The sequence below is a fragment of the Pygocentrus nattereri genome, chromosome 14, assembly GCF_015220715.1.
Source record: "Pygocentrus nattereri isolate fPygNat1 chromosome 14, fPygNat1.pri, whole genome shotgun sequence".
In the NCBI taxonomy this organism is placed as follows: domain Eukaryota; kingdom Metazoa; phylum Chordata; class Actinopteri; order Characiformes; family Serrasalmidae; genus Pygocentrus; species Pygocentrus nattereri.
The window spans coordinates 47,501-72,500 of record NC_051224.1 but is presented as its reverse complement, the minus strand read 5'-3'; the positions used below and the strand labels follow the sequence as shown (position 1 = coordinate 72,500).

Genomic DNA, 25,000 nt, shown 5'->3' with positions numbered 1-25,000 from the left:
TGTTTTCTAAAACATTACAGCACTTGGTTTGTATGTATTTTGAACTGTCAAGTGTCTTTCTAACTAAACCAAAGTACCAACCGAATGATATACATGGTTTACTTGGTTATTATGAATTATTAATGTCACTCAGACTGAAACTCCATTACAGTGCGACATCAATGCTGGTAAACCAATATAGAAAATGTAACAGACACAGGAAGCATGAGAAAGAGAAACAGAGAGAGACTGAGACAGAAAGATAAAGTGAAAGGAAGGGACGTAGCTAGAGGGTGTAATCTGTCGTCTGATCTCTCTCTACTGTCCTGCCCAGTCAAACCCACAGTCATTAGAGAATCTAATGTGCTAATCATTTGCACACAAGTATAAACCAGAACTGAGGCACATTCAAAGCAGTGGCAAAACACTTAACATACACATACTTATGAGTGGAGCGATCAACAGAATTTTGTGTTAATGCACTTTTATGGACTGTGGAACATAGTACTGCTGGATGGAGCCGGGCATAATGATGTATATAAAGCAGACAGCCCAAAATCCTTTTAAACATGCTCTATGTAAGATCCTAGTTTTTGTTTAAACTGATGATACGGTCACAATTACATTATCAAAAATAATTGAAAGGGGGGAAACCGAGCTGTAGCGCTGTCTGCGCTGTGGTAGAGATGCATACTGCAGCACAATACAGCCCTGCAGGGGGTTAAAAACACATTTTACAGCATTTGGCAGACACTCTTACAATTTGATCATTTTACACAGGTAGGCCAATGTGGTGTTAGGAGTCCTGCCCCAGGGCTCTTATTGGTATAGTGTAGGGTGCTTGTCCAGGCAGGGGATTGAACCCCAGTGTCCAGTGTAGAAGGCACAAGTCCATTTCAGTAGGTGTGGAGTAGTATTGCGATTGTATTAGTATTCTGATGACATCACAATCCTGTTTGTAATGACTTTTTTTAAAATTATTTATTTTAATTTCATTTTAAAGCACACTAACCAATGTATTTCAGTGTGTTGACTTTATTTAACTCGATTTGTAATATAGTAACAGCTGAAAACAAAATTATTTTTGCATCCCACACCGCATACTAGCACAGTAAATAATATGCAAAAAGTAGTGCATATGCGATTAGAGGTATAATTAGTACTCATTAGTGTAGTAGGTGAAGTACAGAAGAGTGTGGTTTAAGACGCAGTGTTCGATCAGCCAGCAGTGAGATGCCTTCAACAGCTCCAATGGCCAATTACAGCTTCACTGCGCTGCTTGTTGGCTGTATTTGTTGATTAAGGATGCATTTATTAAGGTAATTAAGGTAAGGTAATTGACGCATTTATTAAGGTAAATTGACGCATTTATTGAGGTAAGCTGATGTTTGCTTTGTATTTGCCAACTTTCATAATTCGTTCTATGCCCACAGTGTGAGTGCAGTACCATTTAAGGTGGAATGAAAAATTTTAATGAGATGCTAACTTTAGCTTGGCATGCATGTATGAGTTTATTATGTAGGTGCTTTGGGAGCTACTTTTATTAGTTTATGTAAATCTGTTCATGTAAAGCTAATGTAAAATCTCTACTTTGTTCTTTAGGTTGAGGAGGCTGTATAGGCAAATAACGTTGGCCAGTGCAATCCATAAAGGTAGCCGTGTCCAGTTTTGACTGTTACTGTGATGACACTGTGTGACACACCACACTTTTAAAGAATGTGATATATATAATATATAGTTAAATAGTTAAAAGCTTAGATCACTGATGTTACAGGTGCTAGGGTTAGGATAGGGTTAGCACATCTAATTAACCCAGAATCTAAAAACAGCCTCCAGGTAAACAGGGATTTCTCTTCTGTTTATTATACCTTGTAACCCTCTGAATGCTGAGCGGTGCTTTACTAGTTGAGTAGTTGGTTATGGAACAAATACTTGGTGGACAATTACAGGAGTTACTGCAAAGCCTATTTGAGATATTAAATGTTGTCCTAATGTAAGAGGCTGTACTTTAGCCAGATGTGCTTGCTCAGTAATCCTATCTGCCACATCCCACAAGTTTGAGTCCATCAAGATCCTGGAAGGTAGGGCCTCACAGTGCACACTGAGCCTGGTGAAAAGGAGTGGTGAGATGGGAGAACTGTGTGGTCTCATGCCTGTGGTTTTCCTGGATCATGTGTCACACTGGCAGGCCAGAGTGATGAACTATGAAGCTGGACTCTCTGACAAGCCCTGGCACATAACCAAAGCAGCAGAACAAGAAAAAAGTGAGGCATGAAAGGTATGTGCATTTTGCTTACAAAAAAAAGAGACAGAGCCAAATAGACAGAGGGCTAGTGTGTGTGTGTGTGTGTGTGTGTGAGAGAGAGAGAGAGAGAATAGTCTCTTACCTGCTGAATACGGCTCTTGTCTCTCCACGTGTATGAACTCACTCCTCTCGTATCTGGCTCGAATCCACTGTTCTCGCAGCAGCCTGTGGGCCAAGCCACACACATTTTCATTTTCCTTTTTTTACTGTTTCTACCTTCATTTCATAATGCCGGACTCTCTGGAGCAGTCTCGCTCTGTTTAGGAGAACAGTCTTGCTCCTTTTATACATGAAGAGATGCTATATGACTATGGCTGCTGTCCCAGGGGCCAGTTTTTTTTTTATAAAATGTTCAACAAAGAACTCTGTGATTCAACAACTATTGGATATGCACCAGCTGTACTTAAAAAGCGTCTCTAAAAGATCCGCCATGCTATCTGTCAAGATCTATTCCTCCCAGTCTCTTGCTGATAATTCACCTCATTAAAATTCCACCTGCTCCTCCTCTCCTGTCCTCCATTCATTCTGCCTTCCCTCTTCTTTGCATGTCAGTGAGATAACTGAACACGCACTCTGCTGTGTGAATAAACAAACAGAAGCTGTGCCTGTGTGTGAGTGTGTGTGTCTGTGTGTGTGTGTGTGTGTGTGTGTGTTAGGTGTTTAGACAGGTGGTGGTTGACCACTTCAGCATAGCACATTTAATTTAACAGCATAGCACATTTGACTGTTTGTCTCAGCTATACACACATATTCACACATGAACCCCCCTATTATTTTAGTCGTTTGTGGCTTGTGAACTCAACCTCCCCTCCTCGCGCTGTGTGTGGCTGGCTTATGTGTTTCTGGGTGGCTTTAAATACGATGCCCCCACGACCACAGTGGGACCAGTAATGAAAATGGAGCACAAAAACCGAGGCGAGGCAAAACTAACAGTTGCATTGACATTATTACGTCCACTGCTGTGCAGAAAGACTTCCCACAAGGCCTTCCTCAAAAGAAGTTATGCCATACAAACAACTGCAATTAGCTATACAAGGCTGGTTGTACATGGATACATTCATGGCTTTTTTTTGACTTGCTTGAAAGCTACTTGAAACTGAATTGCACTGGAACTACATAATGTAACTGCCACTCATTTGAATGCCACTCATGCATGTGCCTCAACTTTGTGGAATAAGTTTAATGAAACAGCTAATCAAAACAGCATTACACAATCACGTCAAACGTTGTCCTGTTGGAACAGCGCACTGGACTGTGTGTTCAGAAAAGGTAGGGCTGGTTGTAGCACCTCATTAACATAACATTGGCCTGTAATGAAGACCAAAGGTGACCTGGCATTGTACAAAATTGCACCCCACAGCATGACACCAGGCCTTCTGGATGTGTGACGTGTGACAACAAATGGTTCATCTTGCCGCTGACCACGGTGCCTCCACACATGGATTTGCTGGTCGTCTCCACCAAGACAAAAGTGGGACTCGCTGAAGATGACCCACTGCCATTCTGAGTCACTCCATAACAGTCTGGCACGACACCATTGCGGTCTTTGTCAACAATGACATGGTGTTAAGGGCAGCCGCCGTAATGGTCTGCATGCATGTAGTCCTGCGTTGTGCAGCCGCTTGCCAATGTTGCTGTCACTAACAGGATGACTCATGGAGGGCATCACTGCTCAATGAACGTCTGCAATTGTAGCTGTTTGGTCACTTTGCACATGTCAGACAATCCATCGGTTCTCCCTCTCTCTAGTGTAGGTCTCCCAGATCCTTCATGTCGCTGGTCATGCCTTCTTCTATCCCCTGCCAACAACGGTGGACTAAGGTAATATCTGCACAACCGGTATAGCGCAAAATATGATGATAAAACCATCCCGCTTCCTTGTTTATGGCATTTGGCTGAGGCTCTTATCCAGAGCGACTTACAATTTGATTGTTTTACACAGGGAGGCCAAGGCGGTGTTGGGAGTCTTGCCCAAAGACTCTTATTGGTTTAGTGTAGGGTGTTTGCCCAGGTGGGGATTGAACCCCAGTCTACAGTGTAGAAGGCAGAGGTGTTACCCACTACACTAACCAACCAGCTTCCTGGAACCCTACAGTGCGACCCCTCTTGAACTCTTCCAACTGCCTGAATTGCTTTAGAACTCTGAGGTATACTTCACTTGCAAAGGATGCTACCAACTAGAGCTGGGCGATATGGCCAAAAATCACAATAAAAAACTTAATATGTCAAATTATTATTTCTTGCAAGTTTGAAGGCTGATTTTTACTCCTGAGTGGTTAATTATTGTTTTAAACTAACCTTTATGGTCAGAACATGACAGATGTCAAACAGTGGAACATTTCACAAATCTGTCATGGGACAGTTACCAGCTGGAAAAGCATGGCCACAATTTTTAAAATAGTCATAATTTAAGAAAGAACCCAGATTATTTTTAGCTGTGTAATGAGCACTATAACAGAGCACTTTACTCGAGAGAAGCAGACGTGATTTAAAGCTGCTAAAGCTTGTTAGGCTGTTAGGAAAGAGGTGAATTCACTGTAGGACAGTACAGTTATGCCACTGATCTCATCACTCGCACTCGGTCACAGGCAAACACGATCACGATCGCTCCCTCAAACAGGAAACTCTACGTTTCAGACATTGGTAAAGTATATTTGGCAACTAATTTCACTCCTTGACCGCTGCCCCCTCCCCCCAATCATGTTGAAAAACTCAGAAGTGCGCCCCCTTGTGGTCACCGCAGAGTAGTGTCGCTTTCCTTGCTATAGAAAATGCCACAGCTGTCGCTAGAACATGGAGATGTGAGAATGCTCTATTATCAAATATTTCTTAAAGATCTATCAAGGAAGGTTACATTGTGAAGATTATCTTTGTCATTTTATTGCTTAGCCCTACTACCAATACAATAGCATGAGTCAGAATGGAAAGCATGCACAACGGGACAACCTTATATAGTCAGGTATAGCGATAAGGCCTTGCGTCACATATGTCACAAATCTACTCACCAAGTGTCATTCCTGTCGATTGATTCCTTCTGGGTGCAAACTATTTTTTTGATAATGAGTGTATTTTATGTAGTAACATTCTCTAAGGTAGCTTTTAGGGGTATTAAACACTTTAGACATCTAGTTTCATTCACCACCATCATGAACAATTCTGACTTAGTTACGTTTCTCTAGTTGGAGCATTTCACATCTTAACAATTTAATAATACAGACATTCGCCACAAGATTTATTAGAATTCCCCTTCAACATTCCTACTTTTACCAAATTTAGATTTTTGATTGAAGCATACCTTCAACAGAACCAAAAAGAGGGTTAAAGGCCACAAGGCCACTGTACAGAAAGAGAGAGGACATTTCTACTCACTGGCAGTCTGTGTGTGTCGGGCAGTAATAGAACGCCGGCACCTTCTGTTCGTACTTGGCTTTGGCAGCGCTGTTGCCGGTGGAGGCCATGAACTAGAGCAAAAAGAGAGAGACAGATGGGTATTGTAAAGTATTGTAGCTGAGATGCCATTGTCATCGCATCTTCACATAGGAAAGAGATCTATACAGAAAATCTTCAGCAGTTGACCAGATGGCTGAGTACAGCTTTTTATATTTAAAGTGAAATCCAGACAAACCAAAGGAATCCACTGGGACAGCATGTATAGACAGTGCATACTGCAAATCTCTCTGTCTTATGAGTACACTGTGCACAGTATATGCAATATGAGGAGCTAATGATGCACATGCTGCTGAGATCAGGCCTATATGTCATTTGGAGGCCAAGCCCCCAGAGAGAGCCCTGCTGTTGATGGTCCTCCTCATCCATCCTCTTTATCACCTTCATTGCCTTTCCACTGTTCCCAGACATCTCCCCAAACAGTGATGAAACAGAATGAGCATATATTTACAAAAAACGGTGAAGCTGATTATTTGAAAAATGCCATATCCTGTCTCTGTAATATTTTTGTTCAAACGTGAAACACTGGTTTCTGTTTTTAATTTGCATTCTACCTACTGTCAACTTTTTTTGGAATTGGGTTTTTCGCTCTCAGGAGTGTTAATAAGCAAACATAAGCAAACTATCATCCCCGTCTACGACGACTTTTTTACTACTGGTTTCTATACTGCACAAGGCTACTACAGTAACGTTACACCACTTCTGACAGTCAGTCAAATTAGCAACTAGTTTGACTAGTTTCCACTGGTGGCAAAAAGACAGTCATTTTTAAAAACTTCAGCTCATGCAGAACTAAGACCTTTATTTCTGATTGCAGTATGTACTACAGCTACAATAGCTAGCTAGAGCTGAAAAGCTATAATACAATTTGATATGCCAGCAAATAAATAACTCACTTGCCAGCTAAATCACCACCGGTTCAATATCCAGCTTGCGGTTTTCAGAGGTTATAGAAATATTTTAATTGTGAACCCAATTTATAGATATTTCATAAGTATATTTTGTAAGCTGTGCAACTGAAGTTTGTGAGAAACACTATGCTTACACTACTCCCTCCCTGCAGTGTAAAACCACACATTTACACTTTGGCACTATATTTACACAGAACACTTCCTCATCCCTATTTTACGTTTTATTTTAGGCCTCAAATTGGGTTTGGCTAGCAAACCCTCAGACTCCTTGTCACTACAGTAAACCATGTTAAATCTGTTTCTCCTGGGTAGCACTTTACCTTTTACTTACAAGGTAAACCATTTCAAGCAGACCATTTGCTTGGGAAAAAAAACACTCTATAATCTAATAAAACTCTATAATATAATATAATGGTGATATCTACAATGATGCAAGCGGTCATTTAGACAGATGGCAATGCACTATAACAGCAGGTGAAAAGAACAACACCAATGCCCCATGGACAGAAGGTTGAAGATTTGACTCAGGAATGCCATCACTGTAGTAAATAAGTCTTAAAAAGGCTATAAATACATTCACCTCCCACTGCAAATCACTTTCGATAAAAGGGTCTGCTAAACATTTAAATTTTTATAAAAGAACAAGGAATGATAGAGGCAGCATGGCTTCTATTGTGCTGCTTGGCAGCAAAAGAAGAAATTACTTATAAGTTTTAAAAAAGTTGTTCCACTTTTTATTTGTTGCATTTAAGACTGAACTTGTTTATTTACACCACAAATATCATAATACAATAGCTTTTACATAAAGAATAAATGTAAAAGCAAAGCTTGAAATTCAAGTCTCTTGTGTCATTTTAATTTACAGAAGAGTGTGATTTCCAGTCAAAATGTTCATTACGTCCAAATTATTCATTTTTCAGGAGAGGTTGGAATAGACTGCCAAAGCCACCTGCGAGCCAAGACCTCAGCATCCCTGAACAGGCTCAGGATTACCTGAACAGTGAGAAGCACAATATACAACCAACTTCTAAGACCAAACTTTGAAAGCAAGTCTACTGAAAAAAATGGAATTGTTAAAGGCAAAGAGTCAACAGAAAAATATCACATTATATTTAGTTTAGCTTAGTAATTTGCTGTTGTTTTTTTTTTTGAAGAATAGAATAACTTATACTTAATACCAATTTTGATTATGCATTAAAGAAATTTGCACAGTACTGTATCACAACAATCAGTTGATCAGTGCAAGCTCTTCAACGTGAAGCGTAAAACCGTGCTGCACGCCAGAAAAAGCAAATAAGCTCCTGAAATACCTCACTGTGATGGCGTTTATTAGCACCAGGTTTTGTTCAGCCGTTCTCGTTCTTGTTGCAGTCACCAAAGACAGTTCCGGTTCCTGTGCGCCGTAGAATGGCTGCGCTGGTGAGCGCTCCGGGTAAACTACAGTTTTTTTGTTTTATTTTGCTGTTTCTTTGTGTTTTTGCACAAACCACTTTTGGGATCATTCAGTATGATTGACAAACTCTGTTGAACATCCGGTCATCACTCTGGACGGACTTTAGTGCAAACTCACGCTCGGACGCCGTCAGAGCAGGAGGAAGTGCAAGAGGTGCAGACGCGCCGGGATACTGTGCAGGACAAGGAGAAGGAGCTTCAACCCTCCGCTTCCCAGTTTTCTGCTCACAAATGTTCAATCGCTGGAGAACAAAGACTCACAGAGACGTGGCTCTCCGCAGCAACACCAGACAATGGCATCACACCAGCCAGCTTCACCACCTACCGCCAGGACAGGACTCTGGACTCCGGTAAGGGCAGAGGCGGTGGGGGGTTTGTTATGGTGAACTCTCGATGGGGAACAGATGTAGCGGTTCTAACCAGTCACTGCTCTCCAGACATTGAACTCCTAACAGTCAAAGTTCGACCCTTTTTTTTTGCCCAGGGACTTTAGCTCAGTCCTCCTCACTACCGTCTACATTCCATCTCAGGCAGATAAGTCACTAGAACTGGAGGTTTTGTACACGACTATTAGTGGATTGGAGAACGTTCATCCTGAGGCTGCTTTTATTGTGGTTGCGGACTTTAACAGGGCAAACTTGAAGAAGGTTCTGCCCAAAAACTACCAGCACATTAAATTTCCCACTCAAGGTGAACAGACTCTTGACCACTGCTACACCGCAATCAAGGACAGTTATAAATCACTATCTTGGCTCTGATCTCAGACGTATGTGGAGTGGCCTGTGCACCATCACTGACTACAAAGTAGGTGTGATCTGTGATAGGGGCTCTTCCTCCTCACCTGCAGATGAACTCAATGCTCATTATGCTCGTTTTGAAGCAACTAATGCCTCACCTGTTGAGAAACTCCCAGTAGATGAGGAGAGCTGCACTCTAGCCATTCCCCTGTCTGAGATGGTGAGATTCTTCAGGGCAGTTAACCCACGCAAGGCACCTGGTCCTGACAGCGTCCACAGCCGGGTACTTTAAGCATGTGCCAACCAGCTGGCTGAGGTTCTCACAGACGTCTTTTACCTCTCCTTAAGACGGTCAGTGATTCCCAAGTGCTTTAAGGAAACAAGTGTTCTACACCCCAAGAAATTGTCTGTCACCTGCCTAAATCACTACCACCCTGTTGCACTGACATCTACAGTGATGAAGTGCTTCAAGTGGCTGGTCAAAGCTCACATCTGCTCAACACTTCCAGCCACCATGGACCCTCACCAATCTGCATACTGGTCCAACAGATCCACAGATGACCACACTGCACTAACGATACACACTGCTCTCACACACCTGGACAGACAGAACACATATGTACGCTGCTGTTCATAGATTACAGTTCAGCATTCAACACAATCATCCCTGCCAAACTCATTCCTGAGCTCACAGACCTGGGTTTGAACTCTCATCTCTGCAGCTGGATACTGGACTTCCTGATGAGCAGACCCCAGGTGGGGAAAGATGGGAACAGCTTCTCCTCCACACTGACTCTGAGCACAGGGGCTCCCCAGGGATGTGTGCTCAGCCCCCTCCTGTACTCCGTGTATACACATGACTGTGCAGCCAAACACACGTCTAACATCATCTTCAAGTTTGCAGATGACACCACCATCCTAGGCCTCATCACTGATGGAGATGAAACAGCCCACAGAGACGAGGTCAGCGCTCTGTCCGAGTGGTGCCATGACAACAGTGTCTGTCTCAACATCAGCAGAACAAACTACAGGAAGCTGCAGAGGGGTGGTCACTCTGCCCTGTGCAGCCGAAGTGTCAGCAGTGTGAAGTTCCTCGGCAACACTACTGTGAGATCTGCCCGTCAGCGTCTCTTCTTCCTGTGTAGGCTCAGGAAGTTTGGTCTGCCTCCTCAGATCCTCACCATCTTCTCCAGGTGCATCATAGAGAGCTTCTTCACAGGCTGCATCACTGTCTGGAACAGCAGCTGCACCGCCTGTGACCACACGGCCCTTAGAGGAGCGGTGAGGACAGCAGAAGCCATCATAGGCAACAAACTACCAGCCCTACAGGACGTCTACCCGTCCTACTGCCTCAGGAAGATCAAAGCGATCCGGTCAGACAGCCACCCAGCACTCGGCCTGTTCACCATCCTGCCATCAGGCAGGAGATTCCACAGCATCCAGGCTGGAACAACCCGGCTAATGAACAGGTTCTACTCACAGGCTGTCAGGCTTCTGAACCAGCTGTGAAGCTGGGGGTCCGTCCCCAGTTACCACTTCACTCAGTCACTGTCAGTATTATTATCACATCATCTCTGCTGTGGACAGTAACACCTTAACACTAAGCCACTTTAAAGAACAACACTGAGTCACGTAAGTCACTTTAAAATGTATACTGTCTCTAGACTTGTGTATATTTAATATTTCCAGGGTGCCGGTGGAAATTGGACTACTGTAGGTCAAAGACCATCAAAGAGGAGAGGAGGAAGGCGGGTTAGAAGGAGGAGGTTAGAGTAGGAACTCTGAACATAGGGACAATGACTGGTAAAGGCAGAGAGCTTGCAGACATGATGGAGAGAAGGAAGGGAGATATTCTGTGTGTCCAGGAGACCAGATGGAAAGGAAGCAAGGCCAGGAACATTGGAGGTTGATTCAAACTGTTCTATCATGGTGTAGAGCAGAAGAGAAATGGAGTAGGGATAATCCAAAAGGAACAGCTTGCGAAAAGTGTTCTGGATGTAAAGAGAGTGTCAGACAGGATCATGAGCCTGAAGTTGGAGGTTGATGGTGTGATTTTGAATGTGGTCAGTTCATATGCACCACAGGTTGGTTGTCAGTTAGAGGAGAAAGAGGAATTTTGGAGTAAGATGGATGAAGTGGTAGATGGTGTCCCTAGAGAGGAGAGATTGGTGATTAGTGCAGACTTCAATGGACATGTTGGTGAAGGAAATAGAGGGGATGAAGAGGTGCTGGGTATGTATGGTGTGAAAGACAGAAATGCGGAAGTTCAGATGGTTGTAGATTTTGCAAAGAGAAAGGAAATGGCTGTGGTGAACACATATTTTCAGAAGAGGTCCTTGGGGGCAGTGAGGAGCTACCTGAGGACTGGGAAACTACAGCTAAGGTGGTGAGAGAAACTGGCAATAATGTGTTGGGTGTTTCGTCTAGTCAGAGGAAAGAAGACAAGGAAAGTTGGTGGTGGAATGAGGAAGTCCAGGAGAGTATTCAGAAGAAGAAGGCAGCTAAGAAAAAGTGGGATAACCAGAGAGATGAAGGAAGTACAGGCAGGAGTACTGTGAGGCTAGTCGCATAGCGAAGAGAATGGTGGCAAAGGCAAAGGCTCAGGCCTGTGATGAGCTGTATGAGAGGCTGAACAGTTAAGAAGGAGTAAAGGTCTTGTATCGTTTGGCTTAACAGAGAGATAGAGCTGGAAAGCATGTACAGCAGGTTAGGCTGATAAAGGATAGAGAGGGAAATGTACTAGTGAGTGAACAGAGAGTGATGAGTAGATGGAAGGAGTACTTTGAAGAACTAATGAATGAGGAAAACGAGAGAGAGAGAGGAGGACAAGAGGGGGAGAGATAGTGGATCAGGAAGTGCAGAGAATTAGTAAAGTGGAAGTGAGGGCAGCTTTAAAAAGGATGAAGAATGGAAAGGCAGTTGGTCCAGATGACATACCTGTGGAGGTGTGGAGATGTTTAGGAGAGAAGGCAGTGGACTTTTTAACCAGGTTGTTTAACAAAATCCTGGAGAGTGAGAGGATGCCTGATGAGTGAAGAAGCAGTGCACTGGTCCCCATTTTTAAGAACAAGGGTGATGTGCAGAGCTGCAGTAACTACAGAGGTATAAAGTTGATGAGCCACACCATGAAGGTATGGGAAAGAGTTGTTGAAGCAAGGCTAAGGCGAGAGGTCCAGATCAGTGAGCAGCAGTTTGGTTTCATGCCCAGAAAGAGCACCACTGATGCAATTTTTGCGTTGAGAGTGTTGGTAGAGAAGTACACAGAAGGTCAGAAGGAGCTGCATTGTGTCTCTGTGGATCTAGAGAAGGCATATGATAGGGTGCCAAGAGAGGAACTGTGGTACTGTATGAGGAAGTCAGGTGTAGCTGAAAAGTATGTTAGGGTGGTGCAGGACATGTATGAGGATAGTGAGACAGTGGTGAGGTGTGCAGTTGGAGTGACAAGTGGTTTCAGGGTGAAGGTTGGGTTACATCAGGGATCAGCTTTGAGCCCCTTCTTGTTTGCAATGGTGATGGACAGGTTGACAGATGAGGTCAGGCAGGAGGCTCCATGGACCAGGATGTTTGCAGATGACATTGTAATCTGTGGTGAGAGTAGAGAGCAGGTGGAAGAGAATCTGGAGAGGTGGAGGTTTGCACTGGAGAGGAGAGGAATGAAGGTCAGTAGAGACAAGACGGAATACATGTGTGTGAATGAGAGCGAGGCAGGTGGAAAGGTGAAGATGCAAGGAGTAGAGGTCATAAAGGTGGATGACTTCAAATATCTTGGGTCAACCATCCAGAGCAATGGACAGTGCAAAAAAGAGGAAGAGGGTGCAGGCAGGATGGAGTGGGTGGAGACGGGTGTCAGGGCTGATGTGTGACAGAAGGATAGCAGCAAGATTGAAAGGGAAGGTTTACAAGACAGTTGTGCGTCCTGCTATGATGTATGGTTTGGAGACTGTGGCTCTGTCTAAAAGACAGGAGGCTGAGCTGGAGGTTAGGTTACAAGGCTGGACAAGATTAGAAATGAGAAGATCAGAGGGACAGTGAAGGTGGAGCAGTTTGGAGATTAAGCCAGAGAGGCCAGGTTGAGATGGTTTGGACATGTGTTGAGGAGGAATAGTGGATATATTGGGCAAAGAATGCTGGAGATGGAGCTGCCGGGTAGAAGGAGAAGAGGTAGACCTCAGAGAAGGTTTATGGATGTAGTGAAGGTGGACATGGAGATGGTTGGTGTGAAAGTAGAGGAGGCAATGGATGGGGCAAGATGGAGGCAGATGATCCGCTGTGGCGACCCCTAAAGGGAGCAGCCGAAAGAAGAAGATAATGCGCCACACATTTTCAATGGGAGACGGTCTGGACTGCAGGCAGGTCAGTCTAGTACCCGCACTCTTTTACTACGAAGCCACGCTGTTGTAACAGAATGTGGCTCAGCATCGTCTTGCTGAAATAAGCAGGACGTCCCTGAAAAAGACGCTGCTTGGATGGCAGCAGATGTTGCTCCAAAACCTGTATGTACCTTTCAGCATTAATGGGGCCTTCACAGATGTGCCAGTTACCCCTGCCATGGGCACTAACACACCCCCACACCATCAGAGATGCTGGCTTTTGAACTTTGAGCTGAAAACAATCCGGACAGTCCTTTTCCTCTTTGGTCCGGAGGACACGACGTCCATGATTTCCAGAAACAGTGTGAAATGTGGACGCGTCAGACCACAGGACACTTTTCCACTCTGCGTCAGTCCATCTCAGATGAACTCGGCCCAGAGAAGCCGGCGGTGTTTCTGGGTGGTGTTGATATGTGGCTTCGCTTTGCATGGCAGAGTTTTAACCTGCACTTGTAGATGGAGCGACGAACTGAGTTCACTGACAGTGGTTTTCCGAAGTGTTCCTGAGCCCATGTGGGAATATCCGTTACAGAATGATGTGGGTTTTTAAAGCAGTGCCGCCTGAGGACTCGAAGGTCACGGGCGTTCAGTGCTGGTTTTCTGCCTTGCTGCTTACCTGCAGAGATTTCTCCAGATTCTCTGAATCTTTTGATGATATTATGGACTGTAGATGATGAAACCCCTAAATTCCTGCAGTTGCACGTTGAGAAACGTTGTTCTTAAACTGTTGGACTATTTGCTCACGCAGTTGTTCACTAAGTGGTGAACCTCGCCCGTCCTTGCTTGTGAACGACTGAGCCTTTCAGGGATGCTCCCTTTATACCCAATCATGACACTCACCTGTTTCCCATTAACCTGTTCACCTGTGGAATGTTCCAAACAGGTGTTTTTTGAGGATTCTTGTCTTTTGTTGCCCCTGTCCCAACTTCTCTCCTTCTGTCCCTCGTTGTTCCATGTATTTAAGCCCTGTGTTTGCCCCTTGTGTTTGCCAGTCTTTGTATCATTGTATCTTTGTACCTGGTCTTTGTTTGTGTTGGTTCTTGTCATGATCTACCCTAAATCTGTACGTTTCGGCTCATTGACCCTGGACTGTTCTGACCACGACCCTGGATTTGCCCGTAATAAATCTCGCTTATCTCAGCGAGAGCGTCCGCCTCCTCGCTCCCCCTTACAAGGGGTCTTCTGGTAACCACAGCTGCAGTTTTCTCCAGCCAATATGACCTCATTACTTAGAAGCACAAAGAAAAAGCACATTCCAGTCATTCGCTGACCCAAATAATGCACCACACATCAGCCTTTTTAATAAACCACAACAACTAACTTGGCCACCTTGGTCAACTTCCTCTGCCGCTCTCTCTTCCACAACGGTCACTGCACTAGGAAATGCTCCACTGCAGCACACTCTCCTACGCCCTTTACTTCGCATTTAGATGAATCCTTCTACCTCTCATTTAATGGGCTGCTGGCATCAGCACTGATAGCTTGCCTTAACACCACACAGAAAAAAACGACATACTCAGCCTGTCGGTGGTCCCTTTGTCCATCTCTCTCTCTCTCTCTCTCACACACACACACACACACACACACACACACAAACACAGATATTTAGTATTAGCCACTGCCTCATCCATCTCAAAGCCTTATTGAGACTGATGACTTGCTTGATTGCCTCGAGCTGTTTGGCAGGGGAAGGATTCGCATGCCTAGCCAGAGAAGCCTGAGCCAAGGCTGCAGCAGGAGCTGGAGCAGTAAAGAAAAACATAGAGATGGCATCAATTTCAGTTCCAGTATCAGTATTGGGCCAATACCAGGATGGTATCTCACAGATGAAAAAAGAACAAAGTCTTGTGATTCTGTTACAGGTCTAGGCTGAAATACTACAGAATTACCATTAGGTAAATAAGGCCACATGATAATCACAGATACATGCTATCTAACTTTAAGATTAGATCAATGAGAAGCTACAATCCCTCTTATGTGTACACATTTTTAGTGCATTAAAATAAAACTGATTTCATGCATTCATGCTTCCCAAAGTTGCAAGACTGTCCAACCATGTAAAAAAATTAAGATACTACATGAAATTCTAAATGAGGCTTGTGTTGGTATAAAAAAATTACAATACTTAACATTTTATCATGTTTTACAAAACTATATTATATTATGTTATGTTTTATATTTTATATTGTATTATAGCATTATAAAAAAACATTTTAAAAATACATTTTAGTGTTAAAAATTTGACTTTGACACCAACCAGCACCATGGTTGAGCGCACCTCCTTGTTTCTCTGCATAATTTTCACCAATGTTCAGGACACTCAGAGGACCACCACAGAACAGGTACTATTTGGATGGTGGATCATTCTCATCATTGCAGTAACACTGACATGGCAGTAATGTGTTAGTGTCTGTTGCACTGGTATAAGTGGATCAGACACAGCAGTGCTGCTGGGGAAATTTTTATTAGACCCACCTAATGTGTTGTTTCACCTTGAAGATGTAAAGTTAGAGAACTCATTTGTTTCTGCACAGTTTGCGTTGTTCATCCTTCATCAGTGATAACAAGATGCTGCCCACAGGACACTGCCCCCTATTGGCTGGATGTTTTTGGTTGGTGGACTATTCTCAGTCCAACCGTGACAGTGAGGTGTTTAAAAACTCCAGCAGCACTGCTGTGACTGATCCACTCAGACCAGCACAACACACACTAACACACCACCACCACATCAGTGCTGCAGTGCTGAGAATGACCTACCACCCAGATAAAATCTTTAAACTCATAACATGTTGAAAATTAGGGCAGTTTTCAATGTTTGAATATAAAACATTTGTTATATGCTTTTAGAAAACCGTAGACCGGTGCTGCATCATGTGAGTAGTAATGTTTATGGATATGGTACGATGATAAGGCCTGTAACCCTTTCACAAATATTGGAAAATATTTTGAGTTTGATATGGTAGACAGGTCAGGTTCACAACAGTGTCTTTAGAAAGAAAATCTTAAATATGTTTGTTCTTTAAAATGAAGTTAAGAAAAAAGTTCAGAAATATTGTTATTCGATAAATAACTTAAGCATCTAAATTTATCCATTTATCATATATTACTGCTTCTCTTCTCTTTCTTTTTTGCTTTCTGTCATCTCCCCAAATTTACTGTAATTTACAAGATACAACATAGTTTTTTCTTGTTGGCTATTTCTTCCACGATTTACTTCCTTTTTTGTTTATCTCCAGTTCTTGTTCGGTACATTTTTTTCCCCATTTTGCTGAGTGGATTAAACTACATAATGGAAATAATGGTTAAAATAGTTCAGAATATAGCCTGTGGCTGTAGGTTCCCAAGTTGGGTTGTTTTTACTTGAACTTATTTAAAAAAAAATGTAAAAATTAAATTTACTTAAATTTAAGGGTAAATTGCGTTGCACAAAAAAAATCTTAGATAGGGTATCTTTAATAGAAATAGCCATCCATTCTTACATTTTACAATCAGATTTCCTTTGTTATTCCTCAAGTGTTGCATAAAGTTCCTTAACTGTCATTTCCCTCAGTATAATTTAAGATAAGGAAAAAGCTCCTGTATCCCTTTAATGTTGTCACCCAGAAAAAAGCAATGGGATTTTCTTGTTTTTATTTGTTTGGGGCAATACTAAAAACAATCGGGGTGTGTGTGTGTGTGTGTGTGTGTGTGTGTGTGTGTTTCATTTTGAATCCATAATTTTTAAATATTCATGTCTACCAAACTACCAAAATGTCCCTGAGAAAGTTCTTCATGATGGAGAGAATCCTAAGGGATGAACCTATTTGACCAGTGCTAAACGTATAAAGCTAACGAGCCTCAACTTTGACCAAACCATTAGCCGGTAAATCATGGTTTCTGATACATTTCCATGACTCAACTATTCAAACTGCACACACATTTTAGTGAATGCAGGGCTACATACTTAAAGAATTAATGTCCTTTAAAATAATTTTGCGTGTAAAGGAGATGGATTAAATTAAAAAATGAACACAGATTTATATCTACATTAATAATGCATGCTCAGACTGGGCGTTGAGTTCTGATACGCACCTCTTTTGTCAGGAAAGGGAATGAGTGACATGCAAAACGGCTGAGCATAAATGATTCTGCATGACATAAAAAGGAAATCAAATCCAAAACCAGTCAAAATGTTAAGAAATACACGTGTGAATCAATATATCATGCTGACTTTTTTCAAATGCCAATGAAACGTTCACATCCTCAGTGTGAAGGGTGAAAGGTGCCCTGTTTAGCTGCTAATCATAAGCTCTGTTAACGAGAGAACACTGTCATGGATACAATGGAACTACCGCAAAACCGCAATCACTGCAGTAAACCCCTCAGCATTTTCCCTCAGAAGGAGAAACGTCTGAGGGGTTTTATATAACACCCTTAACAAATCCCCTTTAGTGAGAGAAGACCCTCCCTAAAGGTTTATACTTAAGGGAAAAACTTAAGGTGTTTCATGCTCAACACTATAAGACTTGTATCTCCTTTCATCTACTGTGGCCATGGAGAGGCACGGCCACCACGTTCCACCTCTGTGGCTCCATCCGTTTGCAAAGATTTTTCCTTTCCAAAAACTTTTTCTTGTACTTTTTCCATGGCTGCAGAAATAATGAAAAGAAAGTATGAGAATGAAAATGTTACAGCTGTCATCATACCCAGACTCCTTTCATCCACCCGAGGGCCTCGCTCTCTGCACCTCCTCTTGACATTTTAAAAGAAGGCTTACTGGTGAGGGACATCGCTCACCTAGCCTTTGTTGAAAAAGCGAACAAAGAAAGCTCAGTCACTCACTTCGACCTCAGAGTTCTCCCAGGGGTCGAGGAAGATGGACTTGACCCGGCTGATCTGAGGGATGTTGCGGTGGATGCCTGAACAGCTCTGACACATGAAGATGCCCAAGGTGAAGGACGCCCACTCTGGGCCTGTGAGACACAGAGCATGAGTCTGAGTAGAATTCATAATTACACTCAGATAAACAAAGGTGGAGATGAACCTGCCTGAGATCTTAGTCATTAAGGTCTCAGGGAAGAGCTGGAAAAAAGGATTGTTGTACAAACAAGAAGTGTTTTGAAATACAGGTGAGATGCATGTGCTTATACAGTTGTTTGTTAGCTATTCTTAACATTTATAGAAATAAACATGCTGAAAACATGTTCTCAACAAAAACAACAAAACATTCTTTACCTTTTGATCTTTCATTCTAAACATTAACAAAAACATAACCTTCATTTAAAATACAATGTAGGGGTTGACCGATTATCGGTTCAACCAATACTCAGAGCTGATGTTTAGCATTTTTTTATAGTTATTGAAACCGGGGCGTGAACGTGCTTCCTTCCCTGCGCCTTTTGTTATTTATGCACATATTGTATCTGATGTAATCACAATCAACAAAACACTCTTCCGTAGTCTGCCCCAACGCCCCACCTACAGAGCTACTGGATCGCTGGACGTTTAGATGACGTATCGAGTACCAACAACCAGCTCTTCTGTAGTCTCGTCTGTGTCCCGTTCCATGTTGAGTATTGTTTCTGCATTTGTGAGAGGAACAAAGAAGCGCCTGCTTCGCTCCTACTGCGAGAGGAAAAGCTGAAAACATGTAACGGGTGAACAAATGTTCAATACGCTCAATCACATAGCTTCACTGACTCTAGTCAAACAAACATGAGTTGTGTGTGGAGCTTGAGCCCTGCCTGAAACATCACATTAGTTTGATGAGAATGAGGCTTCTGTGCGGGCCCACACTGGTTCTGTAGGAGTTTGGACATGTTCAGAATGTGTGCACCTACAGCCAATCAGAAAACATCTGATACTCATCCAACTACTGCCTGTTATCACATAAAATACAGAAGGTTAATTAAATACATTAACATTCATATCCCCTCATTGTTGTTCATCTATTTTAAAATGTGTTAGTTATTTGGATTATCTGTTTATTTGTCTTAAACGTATTCTAAAATGTTTGTTACTATTTTTGCAGGTTATACTATCTGGCACCCAAAGCACAGAGTTACATTCTTGTACATTTTTATACTATAAACATAAAATGTATAGTTAATGATTTTTGGCCCCAAATATCGGTTATGGGTATCATTGATTACTAATAGTCTGTATCAGCCCTGGAAAAAAATTTACATATCGGATGACCCCTAATACAACCATTAAAAAATAATAATAATAATAATAATTTACCATAAAACATATATTTTTCTATATAATGTATAATATAATAAATGCACCCCCCTCTATATATTATGTTTTAAAGTTCCCCTGAGCGATTAGGAACAATTAAATGGTCAGCCATGTCTTCCTGGGGTATAATAATAGGTGACACACAGGCCAAACTAGTCATCATTAGTATGAGAAAAATGAGAGAATATAGCTGAATTTAGCTGAATATTGATTAATATTGCTGAATATAGCTGAATATTGCTGAATATAGCTGAATATTGCTGAGTAACAAAAGATCATTGGGCCGCAGGACTCAGGCTTCAAGACAACAGCTAAACAGGGGAACTGCCCATTATCAGGGCAATAACTGAGAGGGTTAAAACAACTGGAAATCTGCCAAGAAGAGGATCTATATCTATTCTGACCCCGCCTCCTGTGAGACGGATGGTTTTAGCGGTCAAAGAAGGAGGTTATTTATTTATTTAAATGTTAGAACGTCAATAATCAGACACCACCTATATAACCACATGTTTTTGGGAGAATTGAAAGAAGGACCAACGATCTCAAGTGCCTTCAGTTACTATCATTACTGGAACTTTCAGAGACACTGTGTTCCGTGGTAAGATGAGACCAAAATGGAGTCGTTTGTTTTTGTTCACCAGAGGTGGTTTGGTATAGACACACAGACAGCCACGCAGAAAAGTACCTCATAGACACTGTGAAGTATGGTGGTGGATCTGTGATGTTCTGAGGTTGGGGTCATGTTGACATCCAAATACATGGTATCATTAACTCCATCAACTCCATTAACTCCATCTAGCAGATCTTAAATCAAAGCCTAAATGCCTCAGCCAGGAACCTTAAACTGCCCCTGGATGTTCCAATGATCTAAAGCCCACCTCAAAATCTACACAAAAAGGTTCAGTGACTACAGAATTAAGGTTTTCAAAGGAACAATGAGGTTTCAAAATAATTTTGCAGGGCACTGTAGATGCAATTACTGACTGAAGCCCATCTGTTGCTGCTAGGGATGTAAACGATTAGCTGAATAAATGGCACCTGACTAAAAAACAATTGTTTTATTCAATGCTATCATTATAAAACGTATTTCCAATAAACAAAAGTTCCTATTTGAATAGGCAGGATTATCATTCAAGTTGAGAAGTGTTTTTCAACTGTATGCATGCGAGTGCAATAGGCAAGTGGTTCTGCTAGATGCTAGTGGGTCTACTAAGGAAAGAAGGGCACAGGTAAAACTAGAGTGTGTTTGGGACCACTTTTCATGAGGACAATAGCACTACAACATGTACCATAACGAAAGTAAATATCAGCCATCAGTAAGACAGACAAAGTCTGATGCATGGCGATGGGAAAATACAGAGAAGCATGTGGTGAAAAGTAAAAAAGATAACTACTGAGGTACAGTGAGCCAAATTCAGCCCCAGTCATGGCACGTATGTGTTTTTATTTAGTAAGTAATCAGCGGTAATTATAACTTTAGAACTGTCTGTTTTCCAGTCACTTCATCAAGGATTTAGTTTTTGGGGATATAACCATGAACAAATTACAGCTGTCAGGTGGTCAGTTTAAATCAAACCAGCTTCTTTCGGAGAGTATATTTAATAGTTTCAGGCTGTTCACTTTATACACACTCTTATGCCTGACCCCATCTATGGGTACTGCATTCTACAGTCCATGGAGTCAGTGGAGGCCACTGGAGTCCCTCCACTCCAAACTCAACAAACCATGTCTGTATGGACCTTGCTCACGGGCGCAGTCATATTGGGACTGGAAAGGGCCTTCTCCAAACTGCTGCCACAAATTTGCAAACAATGGTTTAAGATGCCTTCGTATGCTGTAGCATTAACATTATCATTCCCTGGATGTAAAACAGCCCCAGTATCCCTCCTCAACTGTAGGTTTAACTTTAGGTACTTTTTAATCTTTTAATCTTTAAACTTTTTAATCCAGTTTTTGTTGTTCTATGAAGAGCACAAATTGTCTTTGATAAAATGGCCAGGGAGTGTACAATTTTATTTAATTTACAACTTTATTTAAATACATGCAACTCACTGTAATATTCTGTCATTTTCTTTTTTTTCACGAGGTCTGCTTAAAAATCTTGTGTGGGTTTATGTAGCAAAAAACATTCATTATTCCTTTTACATGGCTATTTTGCATGGCCTCTCTTTAGTCCTCAGAATTAAACAGGCTGTTTTTGTTGCTGTGTCTTTAAGACTAATACCTTTTAAGTGAGCTCTGTTCTGACTGGCTGCTCTATATTGTGCCTCATGTAGAAAGCAAACACTCTCTAGAATCTGTGTGTGTGTGTGTGTGTGTGTTGTGGTGACATCACAAAAGTAATGAATTTAAAGTGGAATTGTGACTTTGTTTATTATTATTATTATTATTATTATTATTTATTTTAAATATATAGTTTTCCATATAGGGACCATTTGGATTGGAGAATGAATTATAACTTTTGACAGTTTAAAATGTTTAAATAGTATGTTAAACTGTGTAAGGGAAATTCAGTTTTCCATAATATGGATTTAGAAGTTTGGTCAGCGTTCTCGCCTTTCTGCATCTGAACAGTCGAATGAAATTTCTTGTCCTATCGGCTTCATTGAATTTGCCTAATCTGTAGCATATGGCCCTCAGAGAGAGAATATCAATTCTTACAAGGAGAGAGAAGGAATGTGAATGCAATTCATCTCTTTTTCTTATGTACCACCAGAGGAGCGACGGCAGGAGGCATCACACAACATAGAGGGAGACGTTAACAGTAAGAGCATGAGAGAGAAAAAGAGAATGCAAAAGGACAGGAAGAGGCTGACAGAGAGCACCAACTGAAACCTTTGTGTGGTCACCAGTTCAGGCTTAGATGCAGGCTAGGCTTAGGTTAGTGGCTTAGTTGAAAACAGGTTTCCCACATTTCTACATTATGAGAGTTCAGTTAATAGGCAGTTTCACTGATTTTTCAAAATTACTGAATAACTCAATCACTGACAGATGTAAACACAGAGTTTCGTGTGAAAGGATGTACTGGAAAGAGCCTCCTAGCTAGGCTAAGGCTAATGGCTCCACTTACCTAGTAAGGAACAAAACCTCTCATCTCCAAAATTCTAAATTCACAGGAGAAGGAAAAAACCTTCTCTACTTTAAATGAAAGTCGATTGAACCAGAATTTTTTCCAAATCATTTTTGGTCGTTTCTTTTAGTCCATTCATCATGAAATTTACACACAATGTAAAGGACAACAGGTTTTTTCAAATAGTCAAAAACTCAAAATGTCAAAAACGAGGTTTTCTTCCCAACAACCGCGATAAGTAATGGCCTACAGATCCAAGCACTGCAGGTTTGATTCCATCTGTTCTGCTGTTACATGTGCAGATGAGGAAAACGTCTTTATGTCTGATAAAGCAAAGTTGTACGATTGGTGTTTATGGAGTTCATTTTGTGGCAAAATGTTTGAGAGAAGATCGCTGATGTTTCAGCGAGGACAGTGGTGCTCTGAGCACAGCTAATGAACTTGAATGCACTTTTCAGCATGAAGTGGCTTCGGATTTGCTCAACAAAACATTCTGGTTTCATTCAAAACTTGAAAATCTGCAAAACAATGCATTTTCCTTTCAGAGCTTGCATGTGCAAAACACTCTGGAAAACTTGCTCAATCATGCTCTTCACCTTCAAAACTTGCACATGTGTGGAAATAATTTCTGCTCTTAACTCCACGGCATGCTCAACTTTCATACCTGCTCGCACTAAAACGTCTGAACGTTTGTGTCAAAACTTCAGCCAATCAGAGCTGCCAAGGGGCACTTCCTATCGGCGCACCAATCATGGCATCTTTTCTTAAGCAGCTTTATGCCAATTGGTCAAGGTATCTTCATGGCTGTGGTATGCTAATGTCAGCTTAGTTGATTAATGTTAAGCTATTTATTTGAAGTTAGCTAACATTAAGCCTCTGGCAGGAAACAAATGGCCAAGATACCAGTAGCCATGTTTACATGCAGCCTAATAATCTGACTAATGGATCAATCTGAATAGAATAAGTCCATGTAAAGACCTCAATCAGAATTGTCTAGCTTGATTGTGGCCATTCGGAATGCAATTTCTATCCGACTGATCGAGGTGGGTAATCCTGTAAATAATCTGTTAAATAGAAGAATAATATCCATGTAAACCCCTGTATCCGATTACATTCCCTATCGGAAAGTTTCAGTCCGTTCTGCATGTGCGTCGCGTCACAGTGAGAGTTTATACCGTTCAACACGGCGGAGCAGAAACTGGTCTGCAGAGGAGACAAAGTTCATGCTCTGATCTTTAAAAGACGGCGGTGGGACGGACGTCCAGCTTATGCGTCTGAGAGCACGACGTCTTCCTCTCGGCCTTCTTTAATAAGGACGTGTGAAGGACGTTTTCCTGAGTCTGACGTCATTTTAAAGCAGTTATAAACACAATCACTGCTCACTGCTGCTCATCTCACTTTGACTGGACTCATGTGATGTTTGCTGTTATGGTAACATTTACTCATTTTTGATCAGATTATTTGTAGTGAGCATGTAAACTTAGATTTTGAAGTAGAGGGAGAGCATAGAGTGAGATTATTGAATAGAGTCTGCAATTTCCCTCTGGGATAGATAAAGTGTTCTGATATAAACTCCTCAGTCTGAGTCTGTAATCGGAATGTATCCAATCGGATTGGCAGCCAATGTGAGTTAGATTAAATTGTTACTATTTATGACAGAGTATTACTGATAAATCCATCCATCCATCCATTTTCTAAGCCACCTCTCCCTCAGGGTTGTGGGGGGGGATGCTGGAGCCTATCCCAGCAGTCATCAGGCAGAAGGCAGGATACACCCTGGACAGGTCGCCAGTCCATCATAGGGCAGGCAGACACACAGATAAACATAGTCACTCACACCTAGGGGCAATTTAGCATATCCAATTGTCCTGACTGCATGTCGTTGGGACTGTGACTGTGGGAGGAAACCCACACAGAAAGGACCCCGGTCACTTGGCCGGGGAATCGAACCCAGGCCCTCCTCGCTGTGAGGTGACAGTGCTGCCCACCACGCCACCGTGCCGCCCTACTGATAAATAATTTCTATTAATTTGATACTAGAAAGCTAGAACCCATCTAGCTAATGTCAAGGCTACAAGCACACTAGCTGACTCAATACCACAGCCATGAACGTATTTTGACCAATTGGTGTAAAGCTGCTTAAGAAAAGATGTCATGATTGCCCCTCGGCAGCTCTGATTGGCTGGAGTTTTGACACAAACATTCAGACGTTTTACAGCGAGTAGATGTGAAACGTGAGACTCAAGTCTGTTAGCTGCGCTCAGAGCACCGCTGTCCTCTCAAACCGGAGCGTTCCTCTCTCAAACATCAGGATCTTCTCTCAAACGTTTTGGCACAAAATGAACTCCATAGATGTTGGAATGAGAAAGATGAAGCCGAAACTGGTCTGCAGTGTTTTGTGCTGTAGTCTGGTGAGCTAGGCTAATGCTAGCATAACATTTGTTATCAGGCTAAAAGTTACATCCACTGTAGCTCAGGCTTGGTTCCAGCTAAGTGATGTTCAAATA

General features: G+C 42.1%; 1 protein-coding gene across 1 annotated transcript in view; it reads right to left on the bottom strand.

Moving 5' to 3' along the window:
* LOC108411756 (arf-GAP with dual PH domain-containing protein 1) overlaps nt 1-25,000 on the bottom strand; it is a 51,397-nt gene that overhangs the window by 16,620 nt on the left and 9,777 nt on the right. Inside the window, exons 2-4 of the mRNA XM_017683490.2 lie at nt 18,023-18,153; nt 5,654-5,745; nt 2,367-2,449 (exon numbers count right to left, since the gene is read on the bottom strand). Of these exons, the coding sequence (XP_017538979.1) occupies nt 2,367-2,449; nt 5,654-5,745; nt 18,023-18,153 (306 nt within the window). The remainder of the gene's footprint in view (nt 1-2,366; nt 2,450-5,653; nt 5,746-18,022; nt 18,154-25,000) is intronic.